The following is a 24,164-nucleotide window of genomic DNA, read 5'->3' as shown; positions in this document are numbered from 1 at the left end:
GAAAGTGGGCAGAGCCTCACACTGCCACAGCTACCAATTCTCCAAATCACCAGCGGCTGCCACTACTAGTATGCCCAAACCAGGGCGAACTGGTAGCATTTCACTCCTGCCATGACCCAGCTATTTTGTCCTCCATATTTTATTTTATTTATTTATTTATTATTAGATTTGTATGCCGCCCCTCTCTGTACACTCAGGGCGGCTCACAACACAATAAAACAGTTCATAACAAATCTAACAATTTACAATTTAAAATATTTTAAAAACCCCATTATTAAACAGACATACGTACAAACATACCATACATAAATTGTATAAGCCCGGGGGAGATATCTCAGTTCCCCCATGCCTGACGACAAAGGTGGGTTTTGAGGAGTTTACGAAAGGCAAGGAGGGTGGGGGCAGTTCTAATCTCTGGGGGGAGCTGGTTCAAGAGAGTCAGGGCCGCCACAGAGAAGGCTCTTCCCCTGGGGCCCGCCAAACTACATTGTTTAGTTAACGGGATCCGGAGAAGGCCCACTCTGTGGGACCTAATCGGTCGCTGGGATTCGTGCAACAGAAGGCGGTCTCGGAGATATTCTGGTCCGATGCGATGAAGGGCTTTATAGGTCATAACCAACACTTTGAATTGTGACCGGAAATTGATGTTAAGGATAGAGACCAAATAAGAATAGCATATTGGACTGTGCGGAGAAGTACCCTATTTCTTTATACTATTTAGTAACAACTGACTCTTCAGATATTTCTACTTTAAATCAGAAACATGACAGAATTATCATAAAGGTGTATCTCAGTGTCATATCTCATGTTTTCGGTGTTCCAAAGTTGACATCTGCATGCCAAACTGAACTGTATGAATTCAGGTCAATATTGTGCATGTTTTCTAGGTGGACATATCTTTATAAACAGCATTCCCACGGTATATTTTTGACTTTCCCCTATAGCAGTGACGGCGAATCCATGGCACGTGTGCCACAGATGGCACGTTGAGCCATATCTGCCGGCACATGAGCCCTTGCCCTAGCTCAGCTGCAACATGCATGTGTATGCTGTCCAGCTGATTTTTGACTAAAGCCTTTGGAGCCTGGGGAGGGTGAAATACGAGCCTACTGAGCCACCAGAAGTTGAAAAACAAGCCATTTCTGGCCTCCAGAGGGCCTCTGTGGGGCAGGGAAACTGTCCCCCCCCCCAGGCTTTGAATTATGGGCGTGGGCACTCACGCATGCGTAATAGCACCTGCCCACACTCTTTAGGGAAAAAGGTTCCCCATCACTGCGCTATAGTATATTAAATTAGCTATAGAATGAAAAAAGAAACCAAGTAAGAAACACACATTCTGTTTTGAAAACTGTATGTAACATATCACACAGACATGATTCCATTAAACTAAAAGGCATGATATCTTGATTGCTACCCACAGGTTCTTGGAGTATTTCATATTTTTGTGATGGAAGCTGGAATTAGATGCTTAGGAAGATCTTAAGATCTTAACAACACAAGAGCACGCAACAGATTCAAGCTTAATATTAATCGCTCCAAACTTGACTGTAAAAAATATGACTTTAGCAATTGAGTTGTCGAAACGCGGAACTCATTACCGGACTCAGTAGTTTCAACCCCTAACCCCCAACACTTCTACCTTAGACTATCCACGATTGACCTCTCCAGGTTCCTAAGAGGTCAGTAAGGGGCATATGTAAGTGCACTAGTGTGTCTTTTGTCCCCTGTCCAGTTGTCTCTCCTTATCTCATATATCATATATCTTTTCTTCCTTTCATAAATCTTCTCCTCTATTTTTATGTATTTTCTTCTATCCTTTTCTTTATATATAATACTAACATGTCTATTCTCTTCAATATGTATTGTGTATTGGACAAAATTAAGAAATAAATAAATAAAAATCTTCCTCCATGCTAAATGCCAGTTTACCTTGCAACAGAAGAACCTGACTTTCATTTATTTGGCAACTACTTCAGAGCTTCTCAACTTCCCCCATTTTGAGATATGTAGTCTTCAACCTCCAGAATTCTCCAGCAAGCATTCTGAAAGTTGAAATCCACACATCTTAAAATGGCCGAGGTTGAGAAACACTAATTTATTTCAATGTAGAAGATGTATTTAGCCCGCTGCTTATTTCTTTTTTTTAAAAGTACCCTGAAGTCTTAAGTAATCTTGACACTTTGTTATAATGTTTCTGTGACCCATTCCTGTGTGCACATTCCTCCTCAACACATCAGCACCCAGACTCATTTTCATATGGATATAAAGCATCAGGATAAAATGATGGTTCATTATAGTAGTACAGAGCTCTTATCTTCATCCAGCAAGAGTCATTTCCTTCCTAAGATTGAAATGCAAATGTGAAAATTAATGATAACTGCATTATCTGATAGCCAAGATAATACTGATTCAGCGTCAGAGTAACACACAGCCATCCTATGATTTCCTTTGCTTTTTTTACCATATTCTTCTTACTGTCAAACTATATCAATGGTTAACTCTGTATCATGAATTTTTGTTAATTTACATCAAATAGCATTTCCTAGATCCCATATCTACCACATTTTCTCGCGTTTAAGAAGAAGACACAAAATCAAGACAGTAATCTTCAAGTCTTTGTCAGAACATACATATGTCTGTATATGTGTATATATATATATATATATATATATATATATATGTATGTATGTATGTATGTATGTATGTATGTATGTATGTATGTGTGTGTGTGTGTATATATATATATGTGTGTGTATATGTTTTTTATGTCGGATCACCCTGATATATTGGCCGAAATGGTGCCATCCTAGGATAATTCTCTGCCTTACGAGGCAAAGGTTGCAGGTTCAAGTCCCAGTGGGAATGGCTAGCTGATGAGGCCAAAATAAGGCCGAAATAGATCTATCCTAGTCTCCCTTAATTTTCAAATTCAGCAAAAAAAACCCATGTGACAGAATTGTCGGCTATCAATAAAATTAACTGCCTTGGAAATGGCCCTGGGTTGGGCCGAGAGGCAAATAAGGAGCTGTGATGTTCCTTCAAATACACCAGGGTGATTCGACACAAAAGTATGTAACCTTTCCCTGGTGCAGAGCTGAAGGGATTGGATACTGTAGCCTACTCTACTATATGTAGATTGTTCTGAGTTCGGGTTTTGCCCCGTGTAATATTTTGCATGTCTATGCGACGTTTCGGTGAAATCACATTCACCATCATCAGGCTGAAGTTGTAAGCTTCGTGCTGCTGTAAATACAGTCTGTTTGCAACTACCGTTTGTTCCTTATAAATAGTGGTGGGGGTGGAGATTTGGTTTGAATGTAGCAAATAGATTGGGTGGCTATGTTTTAATGATTTGATTGGTTGGTGGAATCACATTTAGTTGAAGGATTGACATGGTGATGATTATGATATGTTTTTTTGTTTAGGGCTGGTTTCCAAATTTCTGGTAGGCGGGACATGTCATCACGTTTATTCATACTAACGGGGTGTTTTTCTATCTCTATCGCTTCCATGATTATTCTTTTATATACATGTTCTGTTTTGGAAAGTAATTTAGTTTTTTCAAAGTCAATTTCATGTCCTGTTTTTTTAATCTACGAAAACATATATATATACATATATGTGTGTGTGTGTGTGTGTATGTATGTATGTATGTATTTATATATGTTATTAAATGTGTGTTTGTGTATGCAGATATACACACATACCCTTGTATTTGTGTCTATGTATATATATATATCCAGGGGTGGGCTGCAGCCCAGACGGGGGGGACATAGTGGGGTAGCGAAAATGGAGCTCCACCCCAGAGCACCCAAATTGCACTGAAAGATGTTGAAAGAAAATACAGGGCGTCCTGCATAAGCCATGCCCACAGTGTGGTGGTAAAAAATTTGGTAGCCCTTCACTGTGTATATCCGTGTGTATATCCGTATGTGTGCATGAGTTTGTATGTTTCCAAACATATACATACATACATACATACATACATACATACATACATACATACATACATACATACAGTGTATTCTTTGTAATTAGCCACTCTGAGGCATTCTAAATAGTTTGTCTACTTTCTACCCCAAAATATTTATAGCACCAAATAAAGATATAATTTATAAAGGCTGGGAGGGCATTGCATAAAACTGATTAAAATAAGCATTTCAAACTCCCACTCCCAAATCATGAACTTAGTGCAGAAATCACTAGCACTTTCCATTAAAATGGCACTGTTCATAATTCATATTTGACAAAATCAATTCCTTCATTTCGAAGTAATTACATTTTGTTAATTTCCTCACCAGGCTAGGCATATCCTTTTAAAAAGTGGTGCCTAAGTATCTGATTCTTTTACCCAGATGCCTCATTCCTTATTTCAAGGAATGTGCAAATTGCACATATTTTACATCAGCAGGGCAGCCCAAACCTGTCCATGGCTTGTCCAGAAAATAAAGCTTCACTGAGCCAGTCAATTTCTTTCTAATGATTCATGGACCTTAAAACCTGTTGCACTCTTATTATCATTTTGGTTTGGTTTGGACTAGAAGTAGCCAACGTTGGCTCCTCTGTGACTTGCGGACTTCAACTCCCAGAATTCCTAGGCCGATCATGCTAGCTCAGGAATTCTGGGAGTTGAAGTCCACATGTCATGGAAGAGCCAAATTTGCCTACCCCTGGTTTGAACAATCTCAATTTTGAATACTCTTTTTCACCCAAGAGTCCTCAAGTCACCAGCAGCTGCTCATTGACCTTTTAAAAAAAAAAATATTTTCATTATGATGAGTAATCAATCAATGTCAACAAAGTGAACTGCCAAAATACAAGAATTTGTTTTAAAAGACAAAGGGAGGCATAGCACAATCACAGATTTTTATTCTACTTTTTGGCATTTTGAGTCAGTTATTTTCCTGTGAATAATATTTTCTTTTTTTGATTCCGTTTTTTGGCTACTCTGCCAGCCCAACAGAGTCTATACAGATTCACAAATGTCATATTTGGATCTTGCTCAAAAAAGATGTTGTCAAACACTGCTGATTATAACTTTATTAAAGGAATGAGGAGAGAAAAAATAGGGGCATACAATTACAAAAACAAGCAGAGCCTACTTTAACGTTGTGTCAAATCTGATGAGGAACTCAGTAGAGTGCTGTACTGCAGGCCACTGAAGCTGACTTGTAGATCTGAAGGTCAGTGGTTCAAATCTCATCACCAGCTCAAGGTTGACTCAGCCTTCCATCCTTCCGAGGTGGGTAAAATGAGGACCCGGATTGTGGGGGCAATAGCCTTGCTGTGTTAAATAAAGTGCTATTGCTAACATGTTGTAAGCCACCCTGAGTCTAAGGAAAAGGGCAGCATAAAAACCAAATAGATAGATAGATAGATAGATAGATAGATAGATAGATAGATAGATAGATAGATAGATAGATAGATAGATAGATAGATAGATAGATAGATAAATAAGTGGGCGGGGAACATCATACTCCAAATGAACTTACTTGCATCACCAATAACATTTAAGGGGTGTACATAAGTGCACTAGTGTGCCTTTCGTCCCCTGTCCAATTGTCTTTCCTTTATCTCATATATCATATATATTTTCTTCCTTTCATATATCTTCTCCTCTATTTTTACTTATTATCTTTATATATATTACTTCATGTCTATTCTCTTCCATATGTATTGTGTATTGGACAAATGAATAAATAAAAAATAAATAAATAAATACAACTTGGGGTAATTAGGTATAGTAAGGTTTGTAAACAGTGATAAGTGGGAAATCCTTGGTACAATAAAACCTCTTTACAACAAGTAATAACAACATCCACAACATTTGAGATGCTCTTATCTTAAATCAATTCACTGAATTCTCAAACCATCTTAAATGGCCAAATCCAAACAATCTCCTTATTCTAAGACAAAGATAACTCAATAACTATTTCTGGGCCACATTCTGGATGTCATTACCAGAATTTCAGTATACAGTGTTCCCTCGTTTTCCGTGGGGGATGCGTTCCGAGACCGCCCACGAAAGTCGAATTTCCGCGAAGTAGAGATGCGGAAGTAAATACAGTGATCCCCGATTATCGCGAGGGTTCCGTTCCAAGACCCCTCACGATAATCGATTTTTCGAGATGTAGTGGTGCGGAAGTAAAAACACCATCTGCGCATGCGCGCCCCTTTTTCCATGGCCGCGCATGCGCAGATGGTGTTTTTACTTCCGCACCTGGGAAGACCCAGCAGCTGAGGAGCCGCCTGCCTGCCTGCTTGTCCGCCGCTTTTCCGCTTGTCCGCCCGCCGCTTGTCCGCCCGCCGCTTGTCCGCCGCTTTTCCGCTTGTCCGGCCGCTTGTCCGCCCGCCGCTTTTCCGCCCGCCGCTTGTCCGCCGCTTTTTTGCTTGTCCGGCCGCCGCTTTTCTTGTCCGGCCGCCGCTTGTCCGCCGCTTGTCCGGCCGCCGCTTGTCCGCCGCTCTGGGAGTTGAAGACCCAGGGAAGGTTCCTTCGGCCGCCCACCAGCTGATCTGCTCGGCAGCGCAGTAGCAGCAAGGAGCCGAAGATGGGATTTCCCCGTTGCCCACGCAAAGGGGAAACCCCATCTTCGGCTCCTCGCTGCTACTGCGCTGCCGAGCAGATCAGCTGGTGGGCGGCCGAAGGAACCTTCCCTGGGTGCCGCCCACCGCTCGAGAGCAAGAGGGAGAGAGATAGAGAAAGAGAGAGAAGGAAAGAAAGAGATGAGAGAGGGAGGAAGAGAGTGTGAGAGAGGAAGAAGCAAGATAGAGAAAGAGAGAGAGAAAGAAAGATGAGAAAGGAAGGGAGTGACGTCATCGGGTGGAAAAATCGCGATATAGCGTTTCGCAAAGATCGAGATCGCGAAACTCGGAGGATCACTGTACACCATTTTGGCTATGGACAAAGCCATCCCTTAAGACTTTAAACCCCTAAATTACCATTCCCCATTCTCTTAACAACCATTTACTCACCATTATTACTGGTACTCACCGTTGATCCTGATATTTATAAACATAATTATTTATTAACAATTTTTTTTTGTCATTTATTTGCAAAAATTATTAGTTTGGCGATGACATATGACGTCATTGGGTGGGAAAAACCGTGGTATAGGAAAAAAACCACGAAGTATTTTTTAATTAATATTTTTTGAAAAACCGTGGTATAGGCTATTCGCAAAATTCGAACCCGCAAAAATCGAGGGAACACTGTACTCTGAATTTTGTGGATGGATGGATGGATGGATGGATGGATGGATGGATGGATGGATGGATGGATGGATGGATAGATAGATAGATAGATAGATAGATAGATAGATAGATAGATAGATAGATAGATAGATAGATATAATTTCAATATAAGCTCTCTCTTATTCTGTAGAGAAATCCAAAAACCTTCTTTTCTTTGAGAATCTTATTAGTAAGAGACCTAACCATTTATGAATGTCAAAGTACACCTTTGTATATGGAATGTATATATATTTCAATCACTAATTTTTGTATTAACTAAAATATCAGTGCTACCCAAAGCTGCTGCATTATGGGACAATATTACAGTATGATCCACATAAGGCAATTTCATAAACTGATTAAGAACCAGACAAGTTCAAAGCTAAGAAGAAAAGTTTCAGAATGCTAGAAGCAATTTTTTTGTCCTCTGAATTCTGATATGTTGTATATATACATTCTATTTATGGCAGTTTTCTATTTATATATCTTTTTAGCCTTGAGTAGATTCAAACTTTCTTTATCTCCTAAGATGTTACCCAAGTGTTCCACATTAAAGAAAATTGGTCAGTAATACACATAACAAAGAAATAACAAGAAAGTACAATTTCAATGTGTATTTTATTAATTGCAATAAATTGCTTTTTTAAAAAAATGGAAGCTACATTACCTCAAAGCTAAGCAAGTAATTACTTTTTTTAAAAAAAAAGTTGAAGCTACATTACCTCAAAGCTAAGCAAGTAATTTCATTTTTAAATGGATTCCATGCTACTTTAACTACACTGAAATATGTTTGATGGCAAATCTTGTTTTTACATAATGCTAGATGCTTTGTACAGAATATAGGCATATTTTTTGTAAATTATTAACAACATTATAAATACCACCATTATAATCCGATATACTATCTTCCCCCCATTCTTGTTTGCCCTATATTTTCCACCTACTGATTTCAGAAATTACTGCTGAAATTCTTTTCCTCTTCATGGACAGAATACAGCAATTTGCAAAGTCAAGCAAGGATGAAAATGTGATTGAAATATAAGAGGTTGTTTTAATGCAAATGTTGTTGCTGCATTATAATATTTTTCCAGCTCTATTCAGCTGCTTAAACAGAATATTCTTCTAGACATTTGCAGACATGGCTACATTGAGAATATAATTTTAAATATAATTTTTGTTATTATATAGCTATCATTTATATAACAAAGGAATAATTTGTACTTTTGTATTATTGAATAACTCAAGTGATTTCAAGGAGACAGACATTTCAATATAATTTTAACAAGAAATTTAACTCTTGCTCTCTTTTTTTGTTTCACAAATCAAGTTTTGCATTATTTACAGGTAATAGCTCTCTGGATCATTTTTATTCATGCTGATGAAACTGCCACTATTTCCAACATTGTCAGGTTCCATCTGCACCATTTATATGGCGTGTAAGAGAAAATATTAGCTTACATTTCTGCCTAAACACGAAGCTCTTACACTTTATTGATTGCAGTCTGCAGGTTTCTCTCTTAACTGTGAAGTCAATGACCAGGGTGTGTTAAATGATTTATATCAAATGAAAAGTGATAAGAAAAGTCCTTGAAAACATCATTGACTGTCATATCCATTTGTTAAATGCAACAGTGCTGCTAATGTAAGTTCAGAATTGGAAACTAGATAATAAGTACTTAGTTTCAGGCCAAAAAAAATATGCTTAAGGAAGTACTAGCTCCATCCTTTAAAAAATCTAGGACATCCTGATTTGATGTGTGTTTGAAGTGCATTTTAAGTCATGTCTCATGACCACAAAATGCGCGGCCGGTGAGTTATCCCCAGCCCGGATTTGCCGCAAGGCCAGGAAGACACGACCCTCGGCTTAGTCGTCATTTTTAAAGGCCAGGATCTCACGAGATTTCGTGAGATCCCGGCCATCGTCGGGGGCAGAGCCTGCCAGCCCTATAAAAGAGGCTGCGTAGGCTTGGGGCCTCCTTTTTGCCCCGACGACGAGCAAGCAAACACCCGCCCGCCCTCCCTATCTTTCAGTGTGCCACTGTGGGTCGCCCTTAGGGAGCTGAATAGGAATTTCTGGCGGTCTCGGTATTTTCTGCGACCATTTTTTCATCTATTCCACACTGTGGTGACGGATGGATGGTTAGGGGGTACTTCGCTCACCGATTAGTCTAAATTTTCTTACCTTTGGTCATTTGGGTACGCAGGTTAGGGGCAGAAATTGGGTGGTGTTTAGCAACTGCGTGTTCTCCATTGGGCATCTTTGGGGATGATTGACAGGTTCTCTCCAAAGGCTCATGGTGCCTTTAGTTCGATCTGAGCAATTGGGGGAACCTGTCCTTGGGTCCCACCCATTTCTATCCCCTTGTAGGGGTTAGACAGCGAGATCTCCCACATGCAGGTGCATGGCTGGGATCCAGGTGAGGGCGGGGCCCTTCACCTGGATTAGCACAGAGCTACGCCCATAGTTGCACCGGAAGTTTTTCTGACGTCATTTCTGCCCCGGAAGTAATTGTTTGACCCTGCGGTCCTTGTTAGGTTTATTTAAATTATGCTAATTTATGAATAAATTATGCAAATTTAGTTAATAAAATGACCCAGTTTTAAATCCAGCTATCTGTGTCCGTGTCGTTACTCTGCCTCTGCTGCAATGGTTTTGCACATGGAAAGGAATATGTATTCATAATCTTGGGTGGGTAAGAATGATCCAGTGACTGAAAAGTATTTAGTGTTCACCTGGACTCTCCAAAGTCCATTTCTTGCTCCTTTAGCAATACTATAGCAATACGAATCCCAGCGACTAGAGTGGGTCTTCTCCGGGTCCCGTCAACTAAACAATCTCGCTTGGCGGGACCAGGGGAAGAGCCTTCTCTGTGGCGGCCCTGGCCCTCTGGAACCAACTCCCCCCAGAGATTAGAATTGCCCCCACCCTCCTTGCCTTTCGTAAGCTACTTAAAACCCACCTCTGCCGCCAGGCATGGGGGAATTGAGATTTCTTCTCCCCCTAGGCCTTTACAATGGTATGCATGGTATGTTTGTATGTGTGTTTGGTTTTTTATATTAAGGGGATGTAAATATGAAAAATAAATTGCAATCACTCTTTTAGTAATACTTGATGCAAGATAGAGCCAAGGAATAACAGATAAATAATTAAATTTTCTTGAATCCTCTTGTATGGGTGGTGGGGGTGATGGGGGGGGTGTTATTGTTAGGTGGTGGGCACATGCACTGTGCACTGTTATATGTTTGTTCTATGTAAACTTTTAAAAATCAATAAAACTTTATTTTAAAAAAAGGGGGGGTTTAATTTGCTTTCAGTATTGGGTTATTATTGTATATCGTCTATGATTGCTGTTAGCCGCCCCGAGTTTTCGGAGAGGGGCGGCATATAAATCCAATAAAACTTGAAACTTGAACTATTTAGAACCTCTTTACTAAGGGAGCTGTAGTGGCTCAGTGATTAGAATGCAATATTGCAGGCCAACTGTGAGTTCAATTTTGAGTGGCTCAAGGTTGACTCATCCTTCCAACCTTTCAAAACAACAATCTAGATTGTTGGGGGCAATACGCTGCCTTTGTAAACTGCTTAGAGGGGGCTATAAAGCACTTTGAAGTAGTACATAAGTCGAAGTATTATTGCTATTGCTATCTGAATTATGGTAGCCAGTAGCTAAGCAGATCCAAGGTTCTTGACAGAACAGTTTTGATCCATTCTCATTTTGCCTTTTTAATGGAATTTGTTGCAGATAGAGATTGCCTTTGTCATCCTGACAATAACTTTTGTTTATACATAAAAAGAGTGGAACAGTTTGTTTTTAAGCGCCCTGTGTTTCTCAATCATGACGTTCTTCCACTCCAATATACAGGTTTGGAGTCTATGGGAATAATTTACTAATGCTGAAATATGAATGATATTATGGAAATAATTAAAGAGATCAAAAGCCAATTTCTACTTCTCTCACATCCAGAGATGCACATATAGACACATCAAAAGTTTCAATTCCAGAATTTTGGTATGTACATGGATTTGGATTAATTTATTGCCAAGGAGTACATATTTTGCAGATTCGGAAAGATAATTACTATTAGTGTTGAATTTAAAGGCTGTGAATTTCATATCTAATTTCATTTCAAATACAGTTTTGTTCCAAACCAAAGTAAACACAAATGCTTTTGACGGGGGCAATCAAATATCAGTTCATTACCAGATTACACCCTTTTGTCCTGTTATGTGGAAACCAATGGCATTTTAAACAGATCTTGAGATAAATCTTTTTATTTTAGTCAATCAATATCAACTTTATTTGATTAGTCAATCGACCATATCAAAGCGAGAAAAAGGACCACATTGGTCGTCATAAAACTGTGACTGGTTAAAATACAATAAAATTGGCTAAAATAGAGGAAATTTAAATAAATAATTAGTTAAAATGCAGTATAATATGCTAAAATTGAGTAGTAAAACATGAGAATATAACTCGTGCAAAGGATTATATTAAACAAATCTAAGATACTGATATAAAATATTCTTAAGTGAGTTCATCTCCTTTACATGCCACCCAAATATGTTCTATAAAACGTATTCTCATCTGAACAGCCCTGACTATAAACTTAGCAGTTCTAGAAACTACATATATATTTGTACCCTGAAGAAAATATGATAATTGTTATTACAGTCCCAGTGTATGATTTTGTCAAGTAGGAGCTGTAAATACTGAGGTCTTACTGAGAAGTACAGTTTACAATTGAGTAGCACATGTGCAATGTCTTCTATTTCTGGTGCACCGCAAATGCATGTTCTCTCAAAATATGGTACTTGGTGGAATCGTCCATATTTGACCATATTTTAGTCATAACTAGACAATCTGTGACTTGCTGAGTCATCATTTCAGAGATATTTCATTACCAAAGAAAGAAAGAGAATGACACAGACAGGCAAAACGGCAGTGGGAGCATAAGTGACAGGAAGCTCTGGAATTGACAATCACATGACTGCCACTCACCACTGCACTGAAGTGGCTACAATTATGATGAATTGCATCCCAAATGAGACAAAGGTCCCAGATTCTGGGCACAATGTATAAGTGTGTCCATTTGAAGGACATTGATTCAAGAAGGTTGTCCCAATTGAAGGTTACAAATAATTACACAAAAGTTTTAGTAGTATGCAGATACAGTGATACCTCGTCTTACAAACCCCTCGTCATACAAACTTTTCGAGATACAAACCCGGGGTTTAAGATTTTTTTGCCTCTTCTTCCAAACTATTTTCATCTTACAAACCCAAGCTGCCGCCACTGGAATGCCCCGCCTCTGGACTTCTGTTGCCAGCAAAGTGGCAACAGAAGTCTTCGGAGAGGGGCGGCATACAAATCTAAGTAATAAATAAATAATAAATAAATAAAGTGCCCATTTTTGTGCTGCTGGGTTCCCCTGAGGCTCCCCTCCATGGGAAACACCACCTCCGGTCTTCCGTGTTTTTGCAATGCTGCAGGGGAATCCCAGCAGTGCAAAAACAGGCACTTCGCTGGCAACAGAACTCCAGAGGTGGGATTTCCCAGCGAGGGGAGCCTCAGAGAAATCGCAGCATCACAAAAACACGGAAGTCCAGAGGTGTGGTTTTGAGGACTTCCGTGTTTTTGCGATGCTGCAACTTTGCTGAGACTCCTCTCACTGGGAAACCCCACCTCTGGACTTCCGTTGCCAGTGAAGCACCCGTTTTTGCGCTGCTGGGATTCCCCTACTGGGATTCCCCTGCAGCATCACAAAAACACAGAAGTCCAGAGGTGGGGTTTCCCATGGAGGGAAGCCTTAGGGGAATCCCAGCAGTGCAAAAACAGGCGCTTCGGCTGGCAAAAGGGGTGAGTTTTGGGCTTTCACGCATTAATCGCTTTTCCATTGATTCCATTGATTCCTAAGTCTTACAAACTTTTCACCTTACAAACCTCATCCCGAAACCAATTAAGTTCGTAAGACGAGTTGTATTCAGCGGTGGGCTACGAGCTGGAACGCTAAATTGCACTCGCCGCCGCGGCTCATAAGTGCTTACGGGGCCTGGGTGATTTTGCTTCTGCACCTGTGGAGGTAGAAAAATCACACACAGAGTCGCAGGTAAAACCTCGCCAAAACACGGACGCACCTGCAGCTCCATGTGTGATTTCCACAGGTGCAGAAGCAAAATCGCACTGGCCCCGCAAGCACTTACGAGCCGTGGCGGCGAGCACAATTTAGCGTTCTGGCTCATAGCCCACGCTGCTTGCATTTAGCAGTATATAGATATTTGCATTTGAAAAAATACCTACCTAAAGAATATCGTTAATCTGTTTAGTTACAATCAACTATTAATTTCTGTGTTGCTTCCATATAAAATATATACTTCTGTCATATCTTTTCAAACATTACTTCTTAGCTTTAGGATCCACTTTTAACCACTGAATCAGCTGCTGTATGGTTCAACCAGTTAACTACTATAGCACTGAGTTTTCTCATATAAGCTGTTCTTTTCCTTAAATACTTCCTTACCTGGTCCATCCCAGTCTTCTGTCTCAAGCTTAAGCGGTCCTGGTTTATCCGAACGTGTGTCCCCATCAGAATCTGCTGCTTCTTGGCTGCCGTCTTCATCACCTATTAATTTGCCAAAGAAATGTGTACCATTAATATGGACTTGTTTTATTTCAAAAGAAGAAAACGGAGTCTCTGAAATAGAATTCAAAAATTTGTCATATGTTGTTATGTTTTGGTTACAATTTCCTTACCAGATGTACAATAAATTATTTGTTTGTTTAAATGACTCCTCGGATTCGGAACATCTTTTCCTTTTCAGCTCTGGGAGAGTTTCCATACCTGATTTTGAAATCTGATTTTACTTCCGGAAAGTAAGATGACACTAACAGGACTATACATTTCTTTACCATGAAACGGCCGTCCATAGAATTGTTTTAGATAAATAAATAAAATGATTAAATATTCAGGTCTATTGGAAAATGCAGACAGCTAAGAAAGCACGGTGCAGTTAGAATGGACCCTGACACATAAATTTCCAGGAATTAAAACTCTACTATTTGTTCTGCCTGCGAGTCTCAACCGCCCGTAGTAATTAGTCCAGGAAGACACACACCACACGATAAAAGGAAAAGCCAAAAGTTTTTATAAACAGAAAAACAGAAAGCAGCTCCCTTTTTAAATGTCAAAGGGATTTTCTGGTACACACAAGGCACAGGTTAAATGCAGTCCAATTGCTCACCCAATAACTGGGAAATTGAGTCCAATTCTAAAGTCCACAGAGTCCACACACACAATCCTGAACAGCAAAAAAAACACGATCTTGACGAAACAATGCATCAGATAAACTGCCATGAGGCTAAAACACCAGGCTGCACTTTTATCTGTAGCACTAATTACAGCAGCCCCACCCAACCACAACACCATTGAAGTTAAGTTTCAGATAAATAAAGGATAAATCCAGGCTTATCACCTTTCACCCCATTATTTAATATGTATTTGCTTGAAAAGCAAAGCAGAAAGAAACTTGCTCAGTGGATAGGTAACAATTCTTACAGACTGCAAGATTCGTTTATTAATAAGATGAAGATAAAATATACTGCTCAAAAAAATAAAGGGAACACTCAAATAAAACATCCTAGATCTGAATGAATGAAATATTCTCATTGAATACTGCACAAAGTTGAATGTGCACAACAGCATGTGAAATTGACTTTCAATCAGTATTGCTTCCTAAGTGGACAGTTTGATTTCACAGAAGTTTGATTTACTTGGAATTATATTGTGCTGTTTAAGTGTTCCCTTTATGAGCAGTGTATTTTGAGGTTCTTTAAGGAATGATCTGAATCACCAGAATGGTTTCAATATCTTCAGTCAAGCAGTATGGTTTTAAAACAATGTTTTTTCAAACTTGAAATCTTTTAAGATATGTAAGCAAGATATGTGGGTACTGACAGGGAATTCTGGGAATTGAAGTCCACACATATTAAAGGTGACAAGTTTGAAAAACAACGCTAAAACACTTTAAACTCTTCAAACTCACTACGCCACATTGTAATCACATGACATTTTGCAAAGCCCTTCATGGCACCGGACCAGAATATCTCCGGGACTGCCTCCTGCTGCACGAATCCCAGCGACCGGTTAGGTCCCACAGAGTTGGCCTTCTCCAGGTCCCGTCGACTAAACAATGTCATTTGGCGGGACCCAGGAGAAGAGCCTTCTCTGTGGGGCCCCGACCCTCTGGAACCAGCTCCCCCCAGATATCAGAGTTGCCCCCACCCTCCTTGCCTTTCGCAAGCTCCTTAAAACCCACCTGTGTTATCAGGCATGGGGGAATTGGGAAAAAAAAAATCTCCCTTCCCCCTAGGCTTATAGAATTTATACATGGTATGTTTGTTGGTATCATTGGTCTCTTAAATTGGGGTTTTTTTAGATTACTTTTTAATATTAGATTTGTTACATTGTTTTTTATTGTTGTTAGCCGCCCCGAGTCTTCGGAGAGGGGCGGCATACAAATCTAAATAAACTAAACTAAACTAACGTTGCCTTTGCGGAGCTGGGGTGGGCATTGCCTGCGCATGACGCATCCGGCCCCACGGGCGGCCTTTTTGACACCCCTACCTTAAAAGAAATGCTAAAACAAGGAGCAAAACATAAGAGACTTAACTTAATTTAAATACCTTATAACAAATATTTACTGAGTATTATCTATAAATTGCTGATGAAATACGGCTTGGAAACTGAAAAGTTTAAAGGTTGTATAATTAAATGGATGCTTAGAACTTAGATACAATAACTGATATACAACATTGATATATATATACTGCTCAAAAAATAAAGAGAACACTCAAATAACACATCCTAAATACGAATGAATGAAATATTTTCATTCAATACTTTGTTCTGTACAAAGTTGAATGTGCACCACAGCATGTGAAATTGATTGTCAATCCGTGTTGCTTCCTAATACTGTGGAATACTGTGTTCAGTTCTGGAGACCTCACCTACAAAAAGATATTGACAAAATTGAACGGGTCCAAAGACAGGCTACAAGAATGGTGGAAGGTCTTAAGCATAAAACGTATCAGGAAAGACTTAATGAACTCAATCTGTATAGTCTGGAGGACAGAAGGAAAAGGGGGGACATGATCGAAACATTTAAATATGTTAAAGGGTTAAATAAGGTCCAGGAGGGAAGTGTTTTTAATAGGAAAGTGAACACAAGAACAAGGGGACACAATCTGAAGTTAGTTGGGGGAAAGATCAAAAGCAACATGAGAAAATATTATTTTACTGAAAGAATAGTAGATCCTTGGAACAAACTTCCAGCAGACGTGGTTGGTAAATCCACAGTAACTGAATTTAAACATGCCTGGGGAAAACATATATCCATTGTAAAATAAAATACAGGAAATAGTATAAGGGCAGACTAGATGGACCATGAGGTCTTTTTCTGCCGTCAGTCTTCTATGTTCTATGTTTCTAAGTGGACAGTTTGGTTTCACAGAAGTTTGATTTACTTGGAGTTATATTGTGTTGTTTAAGTGTTCCCTTTATTTTTTTTGAGCAGTGTACAACAATGGAAATGAAAGGATATTAAATTAACGTAAATATTATATTATTAGGAAAAACCTGAGCAGCCTGGTGTGTGTGCGTGTGTGGTGTGTGGTATGTGTGTGTGTGTGTAAAAAGTAAGAGGACATCTCCCAGGAATTTTCTTGGCAAGATTTTCAAGAGGTGATTTTGCCATTGCCTCCTTCCTAAGACTTGAGAAAGAGTGGCTTTAACAAGGTCACTGATGAGCTATCCATTGCTAAACTGCATAGTTCATTTTCTGCAAAATTACTGCAAAAGCAATGAACAGATTGGATGGTGTTTTCATATTTGATAGCAATGTTGCACAATGAAAAGCAACCATTTTTTGAAATGATTCATAGAGAACGAAACAAATTTTAAAAGCTGGATTTCCTTTCTAACTTGCTATTTTTCAATTAAATATTCCCAACCTCATATTCCTATGAAGCATACTGTATTAGCTCTATATATGATAATTGCTCCAATGGACGCTTTTTGGGGGGAGGGAGAAATATGCTCCCAGGTAGTCATTCATTTAACGACCCTCTGAAATTACAATAGTGCTGATCAAATTGACTTGCAACACCTAGTCGCCCATACAGCCATTGAGGATCCTTGGGAATACTTGGCAACTGACTTGTACTTATGACAGTTGTGGCATCTTGAGGTTATATGATCAACATTTTTCATCTTTCAGCCAACTTCCAACAAAATCAGCAGGAAATATGGCAGGGGAATGTTTCAAATCACATCCACTTAACAACTAAGGAGATATAGAGATAAAATACAGAAAATAGTACAAGGGCAGACTAGATGGATCATGAGGTCTTTTTCTGCCGTCAGTCTTCTATGTTTCTATGTTTAAATATGATGCCAAAAAAAGGTCATCAAGAGGCTGTCAGGTGTGGTCATGTGATGTTTCTCCTAACAACTACACTGCTTAATGATGAAATTTGTAGACTCAATTTTAGTTGTAAGTCAAGGACTATATATTATTGCTTCTACAGAAGAACGGCTATTGAGCCCTTGAAGATATGCCTTAATGGTTAGCTTAAGTGAATCTGACCTAAAATCTAACTTGATTTTGAAACAATTTTTGAAATGTAGGTGCTCTTGACATAAAATTTCTATGAGTCAGAGAAAAATTATATAATTCTTAATTTTGCTTTATACTATGTTAACTACTTCTTTTTATACTGTATATATTATTTGGACTGATACTTTCAAAAATGATTTAATATAATTGGTTATTTAAAGTAGTTAATAAAATAAGAATTGAAAAATGTAATCTAATTCTACAATACTTGTAACTTTCTTATCTACTTTATTTTTCTATTTTGGAATGTTTTTCCTTCTTTAAATCGCTTGGTTGAAAATACAATACAGAAAAAGAACGGAAGTTCCAATATTTGCCATGTTGCATTATTCAACTTATGTATTTCAGTTGCTTTATACTGTGTGTGAGTGAATGAGTGAGTGTGTGTGTGTATGTGTGTGTGTGTGCAGGTGTATTGTGTGTGTGTTCATTCTTATGCAAGACAACTACTGAAGTGGTTTTTTTCCTTGCCTGAGTATCACAGCAGCTGTTGGTTCCCCTATAATGTACTTTGCAATCACCTATATCTACAAAGTATTTTTTTTTAACAATGAACAGTTCAGAACTGACAGGTCTAGTTCCTTGTTCACAACTGCTTATCACAACATAGATATCATATATGTTTTCCAGGTGCTTTCTATAGTTAGGATACCTTCACAGAAGCTGCTTGTGAAAGATAAGGTCATAAAAGAGATGAAAAATGTGTGAGCATCATACACTCATGGTTTTATCATCAGACGAGATAGCTTTCAGTAAGGACTTCCCAGTTCAAACGGAAAGCTGCCTAAAAGACAGAGGGGGGAAATGTTGAAAATTTGGACGAAGTTCAGGTGTGCTTTTTTTATTGAAAGCACACACATAAAAGTAAAGTGCTAGCAGTACCAAAAGCAAAAGCTGAATGAAAACTCTGCTTCCAAAATTCACCCAGAGTTTTTGATAGAAGAATGAATGAATGATAGAAGAATAATAGAAGAATTGGATAGAAGCATGCCTTTAAACTATGATCAGTCAGTCCATCAATATATCCATCAAAAAACTGTGACTCAACCTTAAGTAAAGCTTTCTCTATACCTCAATTCTTTGGAAAGTACTGCTTAGCTGAGAACTCTAATATCTTGAAAGTTAAACAACTTTCCAAAAGTTGCAAAACATACTTTTCATCAAGCGCCTAATTCTTTGACTGTCATTGTCTTTAATCTCTTCAGCTTTAATTCCGGATATTAATGCTTTACTCCAAACTGCTGACCTTAAATGATACCACATTCCATGAATAGAACATTACATTTTGGAGTTCAGAGGCAGGCCTTGTTTTTGCTGCTGGTTGCATATCTACTATTTGTATAAACTGCACAAAATTAGAAGGAGTTTCAAAAATATAAAAACAGACAGAACATTCCTGCAAAGCTGCTATGCCTTGCCTTTTTTTTGTACATCAGTCAATCAAAATATAAGTAAAGTATAATGGCAAACATCTAAGAAACACTAGGTTATAGCTATAGGTAAGCATTTTTTGTTTCCTTTGCTACCATTTCTACCTAGAGTAGGTAAAAAGGTATTTTAAAAAGTAAAAGTAAAAAGCTTTAAAAAGTAAGACAATGTGTTAACCTTAAAAAAAAAAAGAAATTGTGATTTAAAAATTCCACACTTCATTCTTGACATAGTTGCTTTAATTGCTTTGGCTTGAATACACTGTGTTTCATACTGCAATTTTATCTCAGATGCATACTGTATGGAAAGATGGAAGACTCCATATAAGATATGTTGCTTCAATAGAGGTGAATATGTTACAGGAGAAGTGTTCATAAACAATCACAATTACAGCAGGAGAACAGCAATGTCAACGGAATGCTCTAATTTTAAGACAAGACTGGCCAGCTTTTGTCACAGGTTGCACAATGCACATCCTTGCTCTGTGTCACAAAATTATCAGAGGTACAGGAAAATAAGCACAATTTACAAAGCCCCTTGGTGTTACTAAACTTCAGCAACATCATGACAAGAAACAGCTGACATAATTTAAACTCTGCAAACTTCATTTAATGGGCAACCACATTCTTTTAAAATGTATCCTACAAAGTCATCCAACAAAATTATTCAGATATCAACCAGCTCTGTACCAAATGATGGCAGGCTAAGAGAAGTATATAAATCCCAGACACATTTTCTGGATCCCAATATTTTTCCTGCTTCCCAGATTGAGGACTTTGAGTACATAACTTTAATCTTCTGAATTTCTCCAATGCATATAGATACAACCAGCTTGATAGAGGTTCAGTTAATAATACAGTATTCCTTCCCATGTACATTGTTTAGAGTTCCAGTATTATTCCAGCCTGCAGTTTGAGAAGTCTGACTATGCAACTTTAGTTTGCTGCACTTCTCCAACTCATCTTCATGCAATTTTAGACTGCTGTACTTCTGCATCTCTTCTGGAGGTGATAAAATTGAATCAACATGTAATATTTCAATGTGGCATTTTAAAATTTAATGTATTTTTTTTTCAGTACACTAGTTCTCCCTGCATCCTCTCATAAATTCAGTATTGAAAATACGAAAATCTACATTTAAATCAATATTTAAATGTGTTCTTTTAAGCCAGTTTCTTCTCAATATTTGCATTTATACACATACTGTCTTTCAAAATCCATATTTAATATTATATTACATATACTTTTTGAGACTACAACTCTAGTGAATACACAGAAGAACAAAACTGGGCCTGATATTATTTTCTATCTTTTTTAAATGTCTCGTTTATATATGTTTCTTTTCTGAAATGCAACAGTTATGGACAAAAAGTGATGAAGGGGGAGGTAATCACAGGTTTTCTGCACCAATAATTTAGGTCCGTTTTAGCCCATGTTTTCATGCTTTTTTTCTCTTGACTGCTGTCTATCACTTAGTAATAGGTGCTTATTACTTACAAAGTGGCATTTTTAAAGATGCCCACGACAAACGCTATGTTGCTTTTTATGCGAAATGCATGGTTTTCCAATTGCAAAACAGAAAAAGAAAAACCAATCATATCCCATACAATGCTCAAAAATTGACATTATAATATAAATGCTTCAAAGTCAGAGGCCAAAATTTAGGAATAATGTACATGAACATTAAAATTAATGTAAAATTGTTTTATAATTTCTATAGTACATAAATGACAATTAACTGAGTTACATTAACTGAAAGTTTTACATAAACCATAAGCATCAGAATATAACCAACCATTTGCATGTATTCATAATATATATGGCAGAAAGGAAATATATGAACTGAATTATTAAGCTAAGCATTAATAATGTTGCCTTCTAACACTGTGGATGACCTCTGTACAGACTACAATAGTAAGTTTAAGTTTCTGTTGGATCTGCTAAACTGGGTTTCCATGTTAGTTCTGTAGACCATCTCACATGCAATAGAATATATCACAGATGAATTTCAATAAGGTGTATGGTGATATTTTCAGTAGCCCCATAACGTGCATATATGTGCCCATACCCATAATGCAATAACCTCTCCTGCGCATGTGCGCACAGCCCCCACAAACATTCAAACAGGGCTCACTGAAGCCGTTAAAGCAGTGTTTCCCAACCTTGGCAACTTGAAGATATCTGGACTTCAACTCCCAGAATTCCCCAGCCAGCATTCGCTGGCTGGGGAATTCTGGGAGTTGAAGTCCAAATATCTTCAAGTTGCCAAGGTTGGGAAACACTGCTCTAGAGTCTGTGGATAGTGAGAAAAATGGATTCCAGCTGATTTTCTGCCTTCCAGAGGATTGGGGATAATGGTCATTTTCACCTTCCCTAGCGTTCAGGAAATCCTCCAAAGCATGTGGATGGCGAAAAATGGACCCAACAGCCCAAACAAATTCCACTTGGCCCATTGGGCCATTTTTACCTTCCTCATGCACGCTGGAGCTGACATAGGGCAATGCCTTGCGTGCCCTCAGCTATGGCTCTATATACCACCTGTCGCACACGTGCCATAGGTTCGACATCATGGCACTATCTGATCTTAAAGAAAACAAACCATATTCCTGAAGAACTGTAATTGCAGAGAACTATTCCTTCGGATTATTATTTTTTAACTTTTGTAGCTTTTTTGTATCGGAAAAAGCAACCTCAGTCTTTAGACCAGAGGTCCCCAACCGCCGGTCCGCGGACCGGGACCGGGCCGTTGGGGTTTTCCAGCCGGTCCGCGGCGTCGGAGACCCAAAGCCCATCCTGCGTGGAGGGAGACGGAGCCAAGCGGGGCCACCCGGAGACCTTTTCCCGTCTTCTTCTCCTTGCTCGCTCCCCTCATAACCAGCAGCCCCGCTCACGGGGGGATGCCCGTTCGTAGCTACGCCAGCCCGCCAAGCGTCGAGGGGGCTTCTGAGGCTGAAGGGAAGAGCCGGAATGCCCTTCCCGCGTTTAGATTGCTTGCCGTTGGGGGAAACGGAGGAGGCGGCGGCGGCGGTGGGGCACGATCGCCTAGTTTCTGGAGCGAGGAGAAAAGAACCGCCGCCTCCTCCGTTTCCCCCAACGGCAAGCAATCTAAACCCGGGAAGGGCATTCCGGCGCTTCCCTTCAGCCTCAGAAGCCCCCTCGACGCTGGAGGGATGGTTATGAGGGGAGCGAGCGAGGAGAAGAAGACGTCCCACTCATCGCTCCTGAGGGAACGGGCGAGGGCGTCGGAGACCCAAAGCCCATCCTGCGTGGAGGGAGACGGAGCCAAGCGGGGCCACCCGGAGACCTTTTCCCGTCTTCTTCTCCTCGCTCGCTCCCCTCATAACCAGCAGCCCTGCTCGCGGGGGGATGCCCGTTCGTAGCTACGCCAGCCCGCCAAGCGTCGAGGGGGCTTCTGAGGCTGAAGGGAAGAGCCGGAATACCCTTCCCGCGTTTAGATTGCTTGCCGTTGGGGGAAACGGAGGAGGAGGCGGCGGCGGTGGGGCGCGATCGCCTAGTTTCTGGAGCGAGGAGAAAACAACCGCCGCCTCCTCCGTTTCCCCCAATCTAAACGCGGGAAGGGCATTCCGGCTCTTCCCTTCAGCCTCAGAAGCCCCCTCGACGCTTGGCGGGCTGGTAGCTACGAACGGGCATCCCCCCGCGAGCGGGGCGGCTGGTTTTGAGGGGAGCGAGCGAGGAAAAGAAGACGGGAAAAGGTCTCCGGGTGGCCCCGCTTGGCTCCGTCTCCCTCCACACAGGATGAGCTTTGGGTCTCCGACGCCCTCGCCCGTTCCCTCAGGAGCGATGAGTGGGACGTCTTCTTCTCCTCGCTCGCTCCCCTCATAACCATCCCTCCAGCGTCGAGGGGGCTTCTGAGGCTGAAGGGAAGCGCCGGAATGCCCTTCCCGCGTTTAGATTGCTTGCCGTTGGGGGAAACGGAGGAGGCGGCGGCGGTGGGGCGCGATTGCCAAGTTTCTGGAGCGAGGAGAAAAGAACCGCTCGAGCTTGAAAAATAAAGAAGGGGGGTTATGGTTGGCGCTCGCTGATTTTATTATTATTATTGTTTGGTGGCTGAGTCTATTGAAGCCTCCCTGATGGGGAGAAAGAATCCAGCCTTTTCCCATCTACGGGGTTATGTTTTTGTGTGTGCGTGTGTGCGCCCGCGCGCGCCCCGGGCAGCCAAAGAGCCTCTGTTGTTAAACTCTCCCGAGAGCGGAGAACCTCTTGCAGCAGCTGCCACAGCCACCGGCTTCGGTGCCGCTCGTCCCGCTCATCGCCCGTATCCAGCAGATAGGCTTTGAGTTTTTGGCTGGGGGGGGGAGAAGTAGGACCTTCCTAAGTCCCCCCCCAGTCAAAATCACAAAGCCAGGCAGCCCCCAGCCGCCAAAGGAGCCTCCTCATTCTCCCCGCCCTGTGGAGAAGTGTGGAGGGCTGCGTCACTAAGCTCCACCCCTCCATAACCCCACCCCCATATGACCAAAGCCCCCCCCCCACCGGGCCGTAAAAAACTCGTCTAACTTAAAGCCGGTCCCTGGTGCTAAAAAGGTTGGGGACCTCTGCTTTAGACAAAGCAACAGAGTGGCTATGCTGGGTATATAATTAGAGAATCCAAGAGAAAATGCCTTCACTTTTGTTTATAAAATACGGCATCTGATAGTGCTCATTTTTAAAATCATTTTCCTAAATTATAAACAGTAGCTTTGCTTTTTTTTTTTAATCCCATTGTTTTAAAGAGATACCTCTCATCATACTTTATACACTATCTTTGTTTACCTAGAATTGCTGTGCCCTTCATTTTCTTAAAAACTCTTCCATAAATGCCCTGGGAAATTTATTTT

At 40.2% G+C, this 24,164-nt stretch overlaps 1 protein-coding gene across 1 annotated transcript in view; it reads right to left on the bottom strand.

Moving 5' to 3' along the window:
* The window catches only part of ZFPM2 (zinc finger protein, FOG family member 2), a 431,256-nt gene that overhangs the window by 303,220 nt on the left and 103,872 nt on the right, over positions 1–24,164 (bottom strand). The window contains exon 3 of the mRNA XM_070748207.1: positions 13,750–13,851. Within this exon, the coding sequence (XP_070604308.1) occupies positions 13,750–13,851 (102 nt within the window). The remainder of the gene's footprint in view (positions 1–13,749; positions 13,852–24,164) is intronic.

Source organism: Erythrolamprus reginae, chromosome 3 (assembly GCF_031021105.1).
Source record: "Erythrolamprus reginae isolate rEryReg1 chromosome 3, rEryReg1.hap1, whole genome shotgun sequence".
Lineage (NCBI taxonomy): Eukaryota > Metazoa > Chordata > Lepidosauria > Squamata > Dipsadidae > Erythrolamprus > Erythrolamprus reginae.
The sequence above is the reverse complement of the archived record's forward strand: the minus strand, read 5'-3'. Positions and strand labels throughout refer to the sequence as shown.